This window comes from Pangasianodon hypophthalmus, chromosome 8 (assembly GCF_027358585.1).
Source record: "Pangasianodon hypophthalmus isolate fPanHyp1 chromosome 8, fPanHyp1.pri, whole genome shotgun sequence".
NCBI lineage: Eukaryota > Metazoa > Chordata > Actinopteri > Siluriformes > Pangasiidae > Pangasianodon > Pangasianodon hypophthalmus.
The window spans coordinates 25,445,622-25,463,405 of NC_069717.1; the positions used below are offsets into that span (position 1 = coordinate 25,445,622).

The 17,784-nt window shown below is 39.1% G+C and overlaps 1 protein-coding gene across 4 annotated transcripts in view; it reads left to right on the forward strand.

Annotated features, from left to right (window-relative positions):
- The window catches only part of LOC113533497 (phosphatidylethanolamine-binding protein 4), a 92,787-nt gene extending 77,834 nt beyond the window's left edge, over positions 1-14,953 (forward strand). The window contains exon 6 of one of the 4 annotated variants that reach the window (XM_053236295.1): positions 10,113-14,953. In XM_053236295.1, the coding sequence (XP_053092270.1) occupies positions 10,113-10,208 (96 nt within the window). In that variant the 3' untranslated portion in view covers positions 10,209-14,953. The remainder of the gene's footprint in view (positions 1-10,112) is intronic. The other 3 variants (XM_053236294.1, XM_026925669.3, XM_026925667.3) reach the window with 3 other exon arrangements.
- The last annotated feature ends 2,831 nt before the right edge of the window (positions 14,954-17,784 follow it).

The window sequence follows — 17,784 nt, forward strand, 5'->3', positions numbered from 1 at the left end:
TGCTGTGGTAGCTCTCCAGAAATTTGGAGTAATACTTAAATACCACTCCACCCTGCAGTAGCTGAGGAGTTTTATGGTGAACACCCAGAAATAATGCCAAACTGTTGCTTTTCCTCCCTAAGTCACTTGCAGGAAATACAATTAAAGTTTTGTTTTAATTCGCTGAGATAATCACTCAGTTAATTTGATCATTTTTGGTCAGTTGTTGAAGAAAAGGAAATGTAATATACTTAATAGACTACTACGCACGCCAAGCTGAAAGACCATCTATAGACGAAATATATACAAGAATCAGCAAGAACTTTGCTATAATAAGCTGAATATAACAATTCTATTGTTAAGCCTGAGTTAGATGTGTAGCTGCCAATGCAGGACAACAAGCAAGATAACAGCAGCACAGTTTTTTAGGTATTAACACATTCATTCATTCAGAGTTTGTTCTAGTCCATTCTCAGACTGTTTTTCCCATTTCCTGCTTGTTAGCTATGAAAGGTTGTAGGTTTGAAATTCAGTGGTAAATTAGGCAGATTTGTAGTATACCAAGCATTTAGTGTTATACCTTCAGAAATGGCTTGAAGAATGTTCTTTCTAAAAGCTTTATCAATCTGAAGAAAAAGGGTGGACATTGTTATGAAATGCAGCGCCCAAGGCGTCAGCTGCTACATTTGACCACAGGTTATTCATAGCAGGGCATTCCCAAACACACTCCTAGACCACACACCCTAGAACACACCCTTGCAATTGAATATGCTTTACATGCAGTATATATGACAGGACTAAAGCCTTACATTTCCTTAACGCTAGGCAAAAATGTTTTCTCATGTTTTCTCGAGCACCCAAAAGATACAACAGCTCTCTCACACACACAATTTAGTAAAGGCTGTGCATTGACCAATCAAATTCTCAAATAGATAATTATAATATGTTCGAAACAGATACAAATACAGATAAGAATATGAGGTGCGCTATTGGCTAATTTTAGAAAGTTTGCCAGAAAAGTTGACAGGGCATCTTGGTTGAGACTAGAGGTGTGCATCAGGAAGGACCCAATAAAAAATTTGCATGAGTGAGAGGTTTTTACTTTATGAAGCTCATGGTACAAAGAAAAAACACATTCACCCTGGTCAGAATTGCAGTAGTTTGAAGGTGCAGTAGTATTTTTTTAATAGTAGAAATAACCTGGAAAAAATTTTTAAAATGATAAAAATTAATGGTTTTAGTCATTGCCTTAGAATAGAAGTTATGTCATGACTGTCCTTGCTAATGCTAACTCTAGTTAGCATGATAACTCTAGTTGAACCACTGTTGGTTCTGATGGCTTTGTGTACATGGGTGGGAATTAAGGGGGTGGGGGTTTTCAAGAAGTAAAAAAAAAAAAATTATTCAAATTTTATTCAGCTTCACCTATTTAACCAACAGAAACCTTGACAAATGTTGATTGTATAGTAGAACCAACCAAATTCCTTAGAAAATATCGTAAACAGGTACAAACGTAATAACTGTGTGAGCTGGATTAAGAAAAAAATAGCCCAATGCACATCTCTAGTTGAGACCAGTTATGAATTCGAGTGATCTAGCTGAGGCTGAAGAACTGTCAGAGAGTGAAGCCACTCCCACTTCGGGGTTAAGTCTGAATACAGATATTTGGGGCACTAAACAGATACAGATAGTGCCATTGTGCTCCACACCCGGACTACATACTGCACTAAGCCGTTGTCTTTGTTTCGTTTCAGGTGAGGGTCATCACGGAAGTTTCTTTCCAGATTGTTGATTGAAATACAATTGGTTTAGTGTTTCCAGGCCTTTAGTGAGATATATGCACTTGTGGAAGTGCTGTCACTGTGTAATGAGGATGTATGGAGATTAGTGCTTGTCATCTGCGCGTGGCCATTGACCACATCTCTTATGCTGCTATGACATTAATTGTTTAATTGATCTGATTGGAGAGTTTGGAGCCTTCAGTTGTGGGTGTGGAGTCGTCTAATGATCATGTTCCACTTCCCCAGTGGTGACTTCAACACACACTCTGTCTCTGTCCCAGTCCTTGCATATGTGTGTGCGCTGTGTATGTATGTCTGTTTAGACCTAATGGTCATTTTCCACTTCCCCTAATGCTGAGCAACTCAATTTCAACTCCAGCACTGACGCTCTCCTAGCTTTGATCTTCTACCGTTCTTACAGACGCCAAGAGGTGAAGATCAGGCCTGGCGCCCAGACTGCAGGCCTTGCGTGTGTGTGTGTGTGTGTGTGTGTGTGTGTGTGTGTGTAGGAAGTACAATGTGGGTCAGTGGATGGATAGTGACAGCTGGTGGTTGCGCAAGCGACAGTGGGGGTGCACGGAGGCGGCCGGTGTGCAGTAGGCAAGAGAAAGCATGTTGGTGGGGAATCCCCACTCCTCCACACAGCCTCTCTCGATCACGCCGTTACGTGCATGTCTCAGTGCCAGGGGTTCCGCAGGCCGTGGGCACGGCCCAGTGGAGGTGGCGAAAATGAACACAAAGTCCTCACACTCCCTGTTGTGTCAGTTGGATGTCCATCTCTCTCTCTCTCTCTCTCTCTCTCTCTCTCTCTCTCTGTGTCCTCTTCAAAGGTACATACAGTAACAAAATGCAGGACATCCCAAATTTAGATCCTCTTTTAATGACTATATATATACAACAGGACCTTCTGACCAGAGCAGTGACGTCCACCTGTGTCACAGAGAACTCCTTCCTGCTTCCTTTCCTGCTTGTATACTCTCCATGCCACTCTTACCAAAGCTTATTAGTTTCTAGTACCTTTTAAAAATGCATCATTATTTTCAACCATTGTTAACATGTGTATAATGTGAAGCAATGGGAGATTGGATAAGAGTGTACAAGAAAGTTGCTAATATAAAAGAGAGTGTGTATGTTGTGAGTGTGTGAGCCGTGGTCCTTGTTTCATCTTCTCAAATATTTTTGTATTTTGAGCTGGACATTTTTACAGATTAGCCTGTGATTCACGTCTGACCAACCCACATATTCCAACCATTAATTATTGAAGAAGTCTAAGTAAAATGCTGTGTGTGTGAATCTTTAAAAGTAACCTCAAGAAATTCCCTAAGGCTCTTGTCCTTCAGTTTGAGATCTGTTAGGTCTGAAAAAAAACATAAAAATCATGTCATAAGGTTTTAGAAATCACTGTTACAATTTGGATTCTCTATCCATTCCCAAAAATAATAATGTTAATGTTTTTGGAGTTCGTGCATATTTAGTCAGCATTTTTGCAAATCCTTTATACTTCTATATAGTTTAATCTGAAGTTCTGTAGAATCAATAAGAAGATTGCCAGCATTCTTTCATGTGGTTTGGAAATCATTATTTCATTTCTGCTGTATTTAGGAGTGTTTAATACTCTGTCAAAGCATTTAAATTGTTAATAATTATTTAATAATAATCCTATCATTATTGGTGTGTGGGTGTTTCTGTGATGTAGGGCAAATGGCAAGTCACATAGATTAACTTTGGAACAAGATATACTTAAAAAAAACTTGCAAAAGATCAACAAAGATTTCAGAAATGTACTGGAGAATTTGAATAGCGTGGATGCGTTTTTTATATTTCTGCTAAATGCGCTTACGCTGAAGTATGCCTTTAGGAAATTGTTAAGTACTCAAATTTCCTTAATCAGTGCAGTGTCAACATGTAATAGGTCATTTACACATACGCAACCTGGCATGGTCTTACAATCTTATTGTTCTGGTAAAAAAGAAGTGTGTAGGTAGTAAAGTGCCTCTGTTTGTTATAGACTTAGGTGTGTGGGTGAAACAGTACCACAGCATCTACACTGACTTTATGAACCCATGGCATTTGCACTGCTTCTCCAAACCTGAGCTAATTTATCGCTGTTATATTCCATCAGGGGCTTGGGAAGTCAGGTGCATTCATTTAGAAGAGCGAGTCAAGTGTTAGCGTAATGCTCATCATGTGTAAGCACTTAAGCCAATAATCAGATGTGTATATTTAAAAGGAGCACTTTTCTGCTTTAAGAGCACAGAAACTCTGACATCTTTAGTTTAGGAGCTGGAGTCTGAGTTATTTCTAAAGGAGAACATTTCAGAAGATGGCTTTATAGCTGTGCAAATATCATATGTGTATGAACACTGAAAATGTAGCCTACTGAAAATATGATAGAGATGTGAGTTGTGGTAAGTATAGTGTTCATGTCTTTTAATTCTTGATGTTCTTAAATTAAAGTATTCCTGTTCTCATAAATGTATGACAACATTTAGAAGACTTAAGTCCTATTCGGACAAGGTTAGTTTTACATACAGAGGTAGGGTAATGTGATTATTACCAGAGTATCTCTGCAATTCAGTCAGTAATGCGAGTCATTATCTATGGACTCCGTCTGGAAAGATTACGCCATATTTTACCTTCTATTACCTATGACTTGATTGACATGTTTGAAAAGATTCTGTTATATTCTACTAATCTACTAATCTACTAATGATCAAACATGGACAACAAGCAGTTATAATGAAAGTCAAAACAGTCTGTATTAAAATGAGGTGTACAGTTGCATCCAAAAGTCTGAGACCAGTAATGAAAATGCTTCATGTATGCTGTGAACACACACCCATCTCTGAGTTATACAGAGATCTCTTATTATTACTTACTTATTATTACAGATATCCTCCAGCAACAGATATATGTCCAGAAAGCTTATCCCATCTGAATAACTTTAGTTGCCCCCAAAAACGTTGCTAATAACTAGTTTATCTCCAGTTCACTAAAGACCTGTGCCTAGCTATTTCCTCCTGCAGTGGACCACATGCACTGCGTGTTGATTCTGCGAGCTCAGCAGCAGAGACTGAACTGTAATTGAAGCCATTAGCAGCAGTGCAGTGTGGTAATGGCACATCTGAGCCCTTTCTCCCACCCACCAATGCAGCCATTAATCAAAAGCATTGCTGCCAGGGCCAAACCCAACTCTACCTCACAGCTCAGCCGCCCTGTCCCAGTACTCCACCAGGGGCTTTAATACGCAAGCTTCTTTTCTGCCCAAGTTTTCACAGTTCTATCCCCTTACGGTTCTACGGTCACACCATCTTATATTAAAAAGTGTGGTGTGATACTCACAAGCAATGATTTACAACGCATAGTGAACTGTACTAATTCAATATCAGATAATGGTTAAAAGATGACTCTGTATATTATTTTTCATTTTACAAGTTCTTGAACTGTTAATGAAGCAAATGGTGCTGTTCAGATATATTTCAAATTCATACAATGATTTAACAAACAAACGGCTAAATCATTGATTTGTCTCACTCTTAAATGCATTTTTGACTAATGCAATTTCTGCATTTCTCTTCTGGAAATAGGGAACTCTATGAATGCAGACTAAAGCAAATACGCAGTGTGTAGCAGTCTGGGAAAGTTTGTCAGAATTTGTCAATTTTGTCACTAAGGATAAATTCATGGAAACCTTCAAACAGATGGAAACCTCAGGTTTGGCCTATAAATAACTGGGTATTTAACATAACATACTTTGACATCTAAAATTTAAGAAAATGTAAATATATTTCACCAACACAATGCAGAAATGATTTTATTTACTTTTTAGCTTTCTAGTTTAACAAATGTGGTGGTAAAAACAGTGATTTTCTCACACAGTTAATATCATGCTTTGATCAAGTTGTTTGATAGCAATCAGTCAGACTGAAATCTTTAAATATAATTTTCTCCCTTTTTACTTTTGTGAATTTAAAATTCTGTGTGTAGTTCAGATACAGTCAAAAGAGAAAGTCAGAAAGGCCTGTAGTTTTAAAAGTGATATATAACAGACAATGTCTAAATGTGACCATGTGAATGGTTTTCCTGGGCCAGCACATACAGTATATATAAGACTTGATTCGATTACTTTTTTCCCTTTTCATTTTTACAGCTAAATCACTCAGTATGATACAGTATGGTAATTTGGTGATATTAATGGGATTGTTGAAAGAGCAGCTGTGTTCTTGCAATTGAAGATGCTCAGTAAAGGGAATGAGGGGTGTGTGTAGGCAGCAGAGCAGCGTGCCACATCGGTCCTCCATGTTTTCATGAGTCATACTGTCTATATTAACATCTGAAAAACCCCTGAATGCTTTCTCTCACACAAACACACCTCCTACAAAGGTTACACTAGCACAAAGTGCAATCTAGGTCATGTTCACAGAAGATGTGTGAGAGTGTAGCGCTTCAGGAGCTCAACAGGTTTCTCTTATACAGCATATACAGACATTTATCCTCCTTTATCTATCAATAGACTAATGCCCAGTATATCAATATGACACTATATGTCAGAAATGTTGTACAGTCACTTGACCCTGTGTCCCTTTAGAACCACATTATACTATAAAAAGTGTCATCTTGGCAGGCATCTCTTTCACTTCCTGCATTGCTCAAACGCGACGAAAGAGGGAGGGTGGCAGAGAAGAGAGGAAGAAATCACCACATTGCTCCCCACTTCCTATCTCTCACTGTTCCATGACTCGACAGATCGGGGAAGTGGAAAGTGTGCGTCTGTGCGTGCTGAAATTAGCCTAAACACAAACTGCCGACACTATTTTTGGAGCTGTGTGTAAATCTGTATGTTAGTAAATCTGCCACTCCGCCCGATGAGCTCCATGATGACAGCGTTACTGTGGTCGCTGATAACAGAATGTCACCAGCCAATCAGACAAAGAATACAGAAAGTGAAAGCAAGGCTGTTGTTTTCCTGTCAGACCTCTGAGCACATGGTGTGGCTTTCCCTCAAGGTCATTTTGAATGCTGAACAAGCACTGAACTCTTAGATCCTATCTACGGGACATAATATTATGCCATATCATTATGAGTTGGATCACTAACGTAACATAGGCCAACACTTTGTGACATATCAACATTTCCAAACCATAGCATGTTTTGGTATTATTTAGATGTCTGTTCATCTTTGATGGAAGTTTTAAACTAGACTGACGATTGTGTGTAACAGTGTGTTAAAAAGAAGGCAGGAAAAAGGTAACATCATGCCTGTGAATAGCAAGAAAGCTTTTTGAAGTCACTCCACCCTGTCAATATCAGCTTTAGCTGTGTGTTTAGCTGATGTAAACCAGGCATAGTTAAGTCCTGATACACATTGATTGTGAATCACAAGAGCTGCTGGAATGTTTATGGGGTCATTGCTCTTGTGTTAGCAGGCTAATGAAAAATCTAGCTAATGCCTTTGGAGATAACATTTGTACTGTCAAACGGCTTCCATATTTGGACTGGATTTGTTTTACGTGGGGACATGGGGGTAATATAATTGTTACCAAAGTATCTCTGGGTTTAATATAATACACAGTATATTGGAAAAGATCGAGTGGGAGAAAAGAGGTTTTATGCTTTTTCTCCAGTATTAAGACACTTTCTTATCGTCTCCCGTCATAACCAAACAGTTTGAAATGGAGAATAATAAAATATAAAAGAATGTGTCGAAGAAGCGACACTTCCAGGGGTTTTTATTTTGAGTTCCTAAAATAGGTTTAGCTTACATACATGGTATGGTCATGTGACCCACTAATGATCACAAAACAATAAGTTCGTAGTAAAATGAGGTGTGTAGTACATGTTGCATTTTTAGTGTGTACATCATGAAGACACGCCCGTCTCCTGAACATAAGATGGTGGATGAACGGGCTCTCTTGATGTTCGTTGGACCGAGAAGGAGCCACCATTGCCCTGCCATACATCTGTTAATATCTAGTAGTGGTCACATAAGTGTGTGTGTGTGTTGCCCTGACCATGGTAGGGTCAGATGGAGCTTGGTATGTGCAGAGGCGGGACATTATCTCCTCCTGTTCTCAGACCTGAAGGCCTAAAGGTCACCTGACCTCATAATGCCAGGTCCCCTTACTCCATCTCTCATACTTAATCACCAGAGAACTGGACACACTGTTCTCACACACTTACCTGACTCCCAGAAACTCATAATTGAGCGAAAAGCAGGACCTAGTCTGTGCTTATTATTTTCGTCTAAACGCCACCTGTGCCCTTCACTCTGTCACATCTCTGCTCTTGCTCACCTCTAATGGAAGGCTATGAGATGGTAATTGTACTGGTTAGGTCAACACGAATTGTGACAGTCGCTATATTAATACTGGCCTACCTCTCTGTGGGTGAGCATGACCTTTTTATTTCTTTTTTTTATCGATTCGTATTTTTACACTCTCCCACATGTATTTGCATGCAAACATATACAGGCGACCACACACACACACAGACGATACTGTTCGTTCCAGGATGTGGCCTGTTGTGCTGTGTGTACAATAACGGGCTTTCCCTTTTCACCGCTGCTGCATTTCCGCCTCTGATCAGTGTTTTCATGTGTGTTTGAGAGACAGATCAAGTCGGTGAATGAAATTGCCATAGAGATTTAACCACTTCTAATTTGGTCATCTTATTAACAGCACCTTTTATCTTTGTTCTGTTTGAGGGAAAATTTGATTGCATGCTGCCGCGTAGCATTTTCCAGTTATAAACATTTAGCTCATATTGTAAGGAATGTCTTTCTGCCTTCTGCCTAAATAAATGAAGAAAATACAGCTTTTTGGAACATGTTAGTTCCAATGTGATTGTGTGTGTGGAGTTAGCCATTAGAGAAGAGGAAGATCAGGATAAGATATTGTCATAGCAGCCGGAGCTGCGACTGGTATTTACCCGCTTGTCCTGCCAAAAAGCTCTCGTTCGCCTGTTGCCACCTCCAGCACCACAACAGCCTGAGCATTTATTTTAGACATGATATGATCACAGTATTTCAGGGCCCAGAGTATCACAGTGACACCCTCCAGATAAAATCAGGGGAAAAAAACAAAGTTCTATCTTTCAATTGGGTATTTAACAATCGACAGAGACAGCCTGTAGCATGAGGCATGTAGTTAAAATGAGGTGGCTTTTCAGAATGAATCAGGCCAAAACAAATCCAGTATCAGCTTAGCAATGGAGGTGGACTTTCTCAGAGGACATTCAGACAGTAGTTAAAGTTCTAAACTAGTGATTGAAAGATTGGAAGCTCTGTTTCTCTGTAAAACCTTCCACCATCATCATGATTGTTGTCATGAGCTGCATCTCAAATCGAAAACCCTGACCATACACTCAAAAGTATTTACTAATCGCGAAAATCCAGAAGACTGGTACACAAAACAGAACATTTGTAGGTTTGAAAGCTACATGGGCAGTTTTTAAAATTCAAACACTAACTGTAATAGGAAACTGGTTAGTGTTCATACTCAATAATGGTCTAGAATAGTATACAAGTATGTGATTTGCGACACAGCACTAGTTTGTTTAGTCAGTTGTCGAGACGCTGTCACATGCTGCTTATACTGCCCCAGTTATTTACGTTGATATTGTATGCTACATATGACTGCAGGATACGCGTGGCAACCATCTTTTGTACATGTAGTTAACTGAGCCTATAGTTGTGTTAGCTAGCTGGATACATTATGGGAACTAAGGAAGTTTATCTCAGCAGAATGTATTGCTAACATTAGCGAAAGTTAGTTAGTTAGCTCTCCAGACCAGGGTGAGGGGTTGTGTATGAGATACACAAGAAAACACAAATTTGGCATATTTGCAAGTTTAAGTGGAATTAGCAGTTCTGGGGAAGTACATAAGGATCGCAGTCTATTTTATCAGCTCTGTCGAACTAGTGTTTATAGTGTTTTATTCCGAAGTAAGATGAGTCATTTTAGCCATCTTTCATCTCTAGTTATGTTCACGCTGTACAGAGAAGCCAGAAATTCAGTTCCAAATATGGTGACCGCAACAGAACAATCATGTAACTAAAACACTAGGGAATTGTATAGTGTCTAAAATGTGAATCACTGTGGATAAAATGGTGGCTAGTTAAGAAAATCCTGCCTAATTAATAAAAATATAGTCAGAATGTAAAAATCACTATCCAGAATGTTGTCACTCACACCTCACAGACACAGCAAAAAAAAAGTTGGATATATTAAGTCCAATAACATTTATACAGGGTCTTAAGATGAAATGCTTAAATGTTTGTACCTGTCAAGCGTAACACTTTGAGAAAGGAAGTTATATTTATTACATTGTGTTCTTGTTTCTCACTCTCTTTAGGAAACTGGGATCCTCCATCCTTTGTGGAGAAGTTTGGACTTGTTGGTCCGGTCGCATCGCTCCAGTTCCTTACTCAGCACTTTAAAGATTAGATGACACCACACACCTGAATCATTACTTACACCCTATGCAACTATTCTACCATCAGGGAAGCTCAATAAAACAAAAAATTTTAATTGTTTTTCTCCCACATTAACATAGTTAATGTATTTGCTTCACGTTGTTGGGATTTATTACTTGATGAACAATCAAAACTGTATTTTAGGATATTTAATCTGCCGTGAGATTTTAAAACTGTACCTGCATCCTTAAAAGCATGTTGACAAAACTTGGTCCTTGGTCTCATCACTTCCTTGGAGAGTGTGTGAGCAGGCTATGTAATAATCAAAAATGTGGAAACTACACAACCACAAAATGTATTTATACACAATTCTGAGGCAGTTTATTTAACACTTATTTGCATGCAGTACTAATAATATAAGAGGCTGAGTATTCTCACACACACACACACACACACATAAACTTTTTTTTAAACTATTCTGCCACTCTTGCATAATCCACCCCTCACTTCCAGGCCACTGCAGCAGTGCATTCCTGCTTTCTTGGCAGTTAAGCTCCTCCGGCTGCATTCAGCAGTGCTGCCTCGTGCTCTGGTTTGGGGCTTTTCCGCTCTGGGGATTTCAGGTTTGTGTTTGAGACATCCAAACAGAGAAATAAATGGCTCGAGGAACGGGTGAGAACGATGAATAGTGGCTACTAGCACACTTTGGAGAGGGTGTGTGGAAATATCTGAGTTGGAGAGGAAGTACGTCAGGACCAATAGAGGAAGAAGGGGGTTGAAACCAACACCACAACTCAGCCGGAAGCCACAGTGGAACTATGACTAAAATACTCTCACAGCTACTTTCGGCCAGACGGTCCTAGGAGGGCAGGAGGGGCACAAGTTCACATCTTTTTTAACCAGTATGGTGATATGTTGTGTTTTTTTCGTAATGGGAGAGAGAAGTGTCGTATTTGTGAATGTGACAGGCAAGTTTCCACTGTGCAGTTTCAGTCTTACATGGCTGAGTAATTTTATGTTTATATTCGGCAACAAATTTACATGAAGCACTATTTCAAGGAGAATTTGTCTAATAATGTAGTGTCACTTCATATCGGCAGATGCAAAGGTTTCCAAACTGTCTGGACTATTTTTACAACATTAATACAGACGGATTGCTTTTTTCACATCTGTCCCTGTACATGTCGTTCTCTTACAGAAGATTATAGATTTCTCATTTACAAAAGATAAAGATGATTTCCCAACCAACTTCTTAAATGTTAAATAGTCCATCACATTATTTCGCTTTTCTTGTTCAATGCTTTTTCACTAAAAAAAAAAAACCTGTACATTCAGATCACTAGCATCGATGACCTCATGCATCACCTCTATCAGCTTGATTTTTTTTAAATCAATTTGTGTTGGCTTACAGCAAGCACCAGCTTGTTAACGCAGAATATGTACTAAATATTAGCATAACACCAATGCGTGTAAGGGTTTAACTCGAAGGTGGGCGTGGATTGCGCATGTCCATCTCTGTAGTCTATCTAGGAACGTAATTGTTTGACTGTTATGTAAGGAATAAACTTGGGAGCGTACTGTTTTAGGAAAGTAATCAATGATGGAGTTACTGTTGTCAACACAAAGTCGATTATTTTGCAATAACAGCACATCCCAAAGTGCTTAATTCCTATTCTACCAGAACAATTTGCCAATTATTACATTTTTTAATCTTTTTATTAATTAAAGAATGACATTCTTTTTTTATCCATTCATAGTTACATGTGGAACACCCCCAAAACAAGTTAGTTCCTGTTGTCACTTATATTGTAGCAGCTGTTCCCTCACCAGCCTCACATTTTCTCTCTCTCTCTTAAAATTAATAAGACAGAAATACAGCTACAGCTTTATCTCAGCTTTACTCCGGAGACTCCTTCCACAAGTGGTAAATAAACATCTCCTCACCATATCTGTTTAAAATCTGTTTGTATGGAGCATCCACCATACAGGTCCCTGTGAAGTCTCATATTAGACCGAGCACATTAATATAAACCTAGAGCTGTTGCTAAAGAAAATCGATCAACATCATCATTCTGACCAATCAGAATTGAGAATTCAACATTGTGAATGTGGTGAAAACAAAAGATGATATTAACAATTGCCTTTCATATTGTTAAAATGCATTTATATACAAAAACCTTCTGTAGTTTAAACTCATATTTTCTCACAAAGCTCTCTTCTCCGTGTGTAAAAAAAAAAAAAAGAAAAAGAGCATAGCTGGAAATGGATTATTGGTTTCCATTCTGCTGATCTGTCTCAGAGGAGCATTGTTATCAATACTGCACATGTTTGGAAACAAAGAGCTGGATTTGGAAAAGCAACTTTGATGTGCTGATGATAATTCAGGTTAGTGGTGTGATTGACTTGGTATTGTACACGCATAGACACACGGTTCCCCCCAGCTGCATAGCACATGTACACTTGATCATGCAAATGTATATAGATATATCAGATTCCCTTTTTGTCTTTGTTCCTCTGCCAGTCTTTAGTGAGGATCTTCGTGGCCTCATTGTGAACTCAAGACATGAATTAGCTTGGTTTGGTTTAGTTCTCAGACACAAGTAGTCAACCCCACAATTCTACACCACACAAGCATACACTCATCTTTGTTTTCCTTTGGCTCAGTTCAGAGTTGTTATTGTTGGGGGATTGTGAGTTCAAATCCTGACAATGCCCCGGCCAGCCATGACCGGGACTCTAAAAGAGCAGAAATGGCCATGCTCTCTGGGTAGGACTGAGGCATACTCTATCTCCCATGTCAGTCACAGTGACACTAGGCAATCGTGGTCATCTGTGAGCTCATGTATGTGGAAAAGGGCGAATAGCGCTCGTTACGCTGCCCTGTAATGCAGCATGAGCAGCAGTTTGAAAAGATGTGGTTGGCTAGCTTTATTTTTCTCGGAGGAAGCATGTGTTAGCCTTCACCCTCCCTGGTTGGTAGCCGTCATATGATGGGAGGGCGCTGGTGGTGGGAGGGACTTGGCAGGAGGAAGTTTGTGTTGGAATGTAGACAGAACTGACAATATGTTAGATCAGGTCTAAACTTATGTGTGTGTGTGTGTGTGTGTGTGTGTGTGTGTGTGTGTGTGTGTGTGTTTATATGTGTGCATGGGCACGTTTTTATATCTTGGTGGGGACCAAATGTAACCATAAGTACCTTGTCAGGACATTTTGTTGGTCCCCACAAGGAATTTAAAGAAAAAAGGATTTTTTTTTCTAAACCCTCAGAATTTTATTTTAAAAACCTAAAATTATTTCTTTTTGATTATTGGGGTAAAATTTTAGGGTTTGATTTAGGTGTAGCATAGCATTAATTATCTGCATTAATAATTATATCAATGGAAGGTTCTCACAACTATAGTAAGGTGTGTGTGTGTGTGCGTGTGTGGGTTGTATGTGCCTATTCAAATAAGGGGAACTTCTGCCAAACAGGTTCACTGCGTTGGCATTCAGACCCTGACTTTATGTCAGACTTCATTCTTCTGCCTTGAAGCTCCTGTTTGACAGGATTTGACCAAATACAATATGTAAGCATTAATACTCACTGAGCATGACAGATTGTTTCTTTAGGCCTGGTGACAGTGGCACGGTGGCCTCTACATTATGAAGTGGTGGTTCAGAACCATAGATCTACTGGTTCCAGTGTCTCTGCTTGACCATTCCCAATGCCCTGCTGTCCACCTGTCACTCATGAAGCATGGTGATGGCTCAATGCTCCCACCATCAATGAAGAATGGTACAAAAATGACTGAAAGGACAATTAATTGTGACATATATAATGTACTAATTAAGTAATACATGATAATTTGTACCACTGGGAGCCGATGGTACATTTTACGGAGCTGATCTGTATAGTTTAATTAAGGTCCAGCCATCATGAGCATTACTATGACTTGACACAACTAGACCAAGTGCATTGCACTATGTACTGAAACACAGTGAACAGTCAAAGGTGCAATGAAAAGTGATGTACTCTTCAGGAACATTGTTGTATTTGTGTAGCATTTTAATATAGGTTGCTTTAATAGCCCTATTAATGTATTTGGCTGTGGCTATAAGTTCCATTTACATATGCTGTCAGATAAAGACTGCCTGACTGTTTTGACTTTCAATTTTTGTAATGCTAAAAATGTATAAATAAACCATGAATAAATACTCACCTGTTTGTCCAAAACAGTGGAATAACGAAACATTGTTCCATTTTCAATATAAGTTGTATTGAATATGTTTTTTTTTTTTTTTTTCATGTATTGGAAATGTTTTTTTAAACAAAGGTATTATGTCGTAGGTCAGCCATTGTTTAACCATCACACATCTTTCCAAAATGTATATAAATAATTGTGTAATCAAGCTTCCAGGGCTTGGCTCCGGGCAACATTAGCAACGAGGAACAGTCATTTGAATTGGCCTGAATGCAGCCTGGAAAGAAACACAACTAATTTGATTATATGCCCATGGTGGCTTTGAATTTTTCCGCCACCTCGCTCAACAGATCTGTGACAGCTGAGCAATTCCATGGAATCCCTGTATGCAAAGTGAGCGGGGGGAACCCTGGTGACAATGATGTAACGACTGAATGGCACAACCATTTACACAGCAGCCACTGGAATGGCCGGTCATTGACTCATAGCTCTACAATAGAGCTAAACATAATGTCCTGTTTGAGGAAATAAAAAATGTAGCGCTTTGGTATGTGTTGTATGTCATCTTTCCATCTCTAACCCTATTAATAAGTTTGCCATGTTAGAATGTGCCATGATATTAATAGCATTCCTGCTCTGATGGAATTCCCTCACTCGTAGCTAATTTGGGGCAAACAGGACATATGTAGGCCAACTTCAAGTTCAAGAGGTATTGACAGAGAATGACATTCATTCATCTTTAGTAACTGCTTTACCGTGGTCATGGTGGATCCGGAGTCTATCCCTGCAATACTGGACACGAGTTAGGAATACACCCTGGATGAGATACCAGTCCAGTGCACATTGGGGCAATACAGTATAGCCAATCCATCAATCCACATACCTGGAATGTGTTTGGGAGCTGAGAGTAAACCAGAGAACCTGATGGAAACCCTTGAAACATGCAAACCTCCACGCAGACAATTTGCCCAATCTCAGGATGGAATTATGATCCTAGAAATATGAGGTGGCAATGCTATCCACTGTACCACCATTCCACCATGACTTACCTTGAACCAGGATGATGTGAACCTAATGTTCAATGTTCAGTCATCATTTATCATCTGCTATGTAAAGCATCATGAAAGACCCTCCCAATGGCAGTACAATTAAGCCTCAGCTATTATACACTTCTTTTCTTCTTTTCATGTTTGCATGAATGAAAAATGTGTAAACCTGAGGGTGACAGTTGGACAAGAATCTGGCAAAACTAACCTGATTTCCACAGAAACATTTATATCACATTTCTGCCTGCAGGACAGGAGAGTACAAGAGAAGAAGTCCTTCTCAGGAGCACTCAAGACAGAAATGACTAGCTTTAACAAGTAAGAACCATGCCCAGGAGGGAAAGGCACCCAAGACAAGACTGAAGAATAACATTACATTATAAAGCAGGACTAGAAATGTGTTGCACGTACAGGCAAAGCCAAGCCTGGAAACGCATTCTGATAGGATTTTTGAACTGGACAGGGAAAAATTAAAGAGGAGATGGGCATACAAGAGTGAATTTGTTCTCAGCACAGACTGAGTGAGTGTTATGGCAAGTTTGCCAAGCTATGCACGTCATGGCATCAGGCAGTGGAAGAATAATAAAAAAAAAAAATTCTACTTCCTCTGTTTTGGTCTATAAAAAGTATTATTCAAATGATCAAGTCTCCATTCTCACTTTCAGTGTTTGCTGCCATGCTGCTCCAACTGCCACCCAACTGGTGCTGCCAATGGCCTTCCTTGTTCAATATGAATGAAATATCTGTGAAATGGAAAGAGCTACCAAGACAAGCAGGCATGCCAAGTACTGGGTCCTGGCATATCCAGATTTCTTTCTTTTTTATCATAACATTTTAAAAAATGCAACCCTATTATTTGGTTCTTCTTTATAGCATTTATGAAAAGACGAAAAGCTTAGGAGGAGATGGTCACTGTCCACAACAGCAGAACAAATTTGTGGTGCTATTCATTGTTTGTGATTACTATCTCGGCTGTATCAAAAAAAAAATAACGTTCATATCCTGATTGGATCATAAGATATTTCCGATCGTGGGGAGATGGAGAGCCCATAGGAATCCCCTGATGACAAATCCTGTTGTGTCATGCTATCTTAACGCTATCACCTACACGTTACAGAACGCCCATACTGTGGCGACGAGCCACTGGATTCCCCCGGTGTATGTGCATTTGTCTGTGTGTGTGTGTGTGTGTGTGTGTGTGTTAGCTGTTTGGTGTCTATGTTTACCACGGCCCCTGATACACTCATGATTCAGACCCCTCTCCCACTCACTCTATTTTCGCTTCATTAGGGCCAAGTCTCTAGTGTCTAGTATCTGTATTAGTGTCAATTGCCAAGGCGATTAATTTGAGAGGAACGGTGTGTAGAGATTTTGGCAACACTTCGGTTGTGTGGGATTAACTAGGCCAGGTGGAAGTAAAGGTCATTTATATATAGGGATTGTACCATTTAATGTAGTGGGGAAAATATTACAGAATAGATAAGCTTTAAATGGCTAGTGAAAATGATTTTCACCAAACTAAAATTTCTGAAGGTCCAGTTACATAAACTCTGGATGTAGAAAAGTCCAGATAAGCATTTAACATGACTGAATGGTAACAGCAGTTATTTATTAATTGCTTAACCATTAATGATTAGTTTATGGCTATAAATAAGACAGTGATAGTGTTTCGCTCTGGTGCTTTACGTTACTCTTTTGACTCTAAAATAGAGATGTGTGCATGACTGTTTGTTATCCCACTCAAGGGGATTTTGATTGTGATATTTTCTAACAACCATCATTGCTTTAATTTCTTAAAATATAAACAAATTAGTCATTTAAACCATCATGTCTCTGACTGCATTTAGTGAAGACAAATGAATGCTCAAAGCCGAGTTAATGAACGTGGCCTTTCTTTATCCCGCAAGCTTCATATCTGACCACTTGTTTTAAAGTAAAAACCCTCTGAACAGACAAGACACATCTATCTGGAACTTGTACTGGAGCTATAAAGGTTAACTTCTACATCCATTCATCTATAAACTTTCTGTTTTCATCATTGATTTTTTTTAAACAAGTCAGGTTGTCAGTCATTATTCACACCAGAAATGGTAGATATTAAATACCAAAAAAAACTTCCCTTTTCCCCTCTCTCATCTCTCTGCGTCTCTGTGTAGGTAGTTTTTTGTCCAATGAGTTTAGTTTAGCTAAATAATTTACATAAAGTTAAGAGATTGGTTGAACTGAACCAGACACTCTGCTACAGAAGCTGAGTTGTTTATGTAAATTATTTAGCTACTATATATGTAAATTCTGTAAATTATTTATATAACACTCATTGTAGGGAGTGGTAAGTCCGTGGTTAAGGCATTGGACTTCTGACCGGAAGGTTGTGAATTTAAATC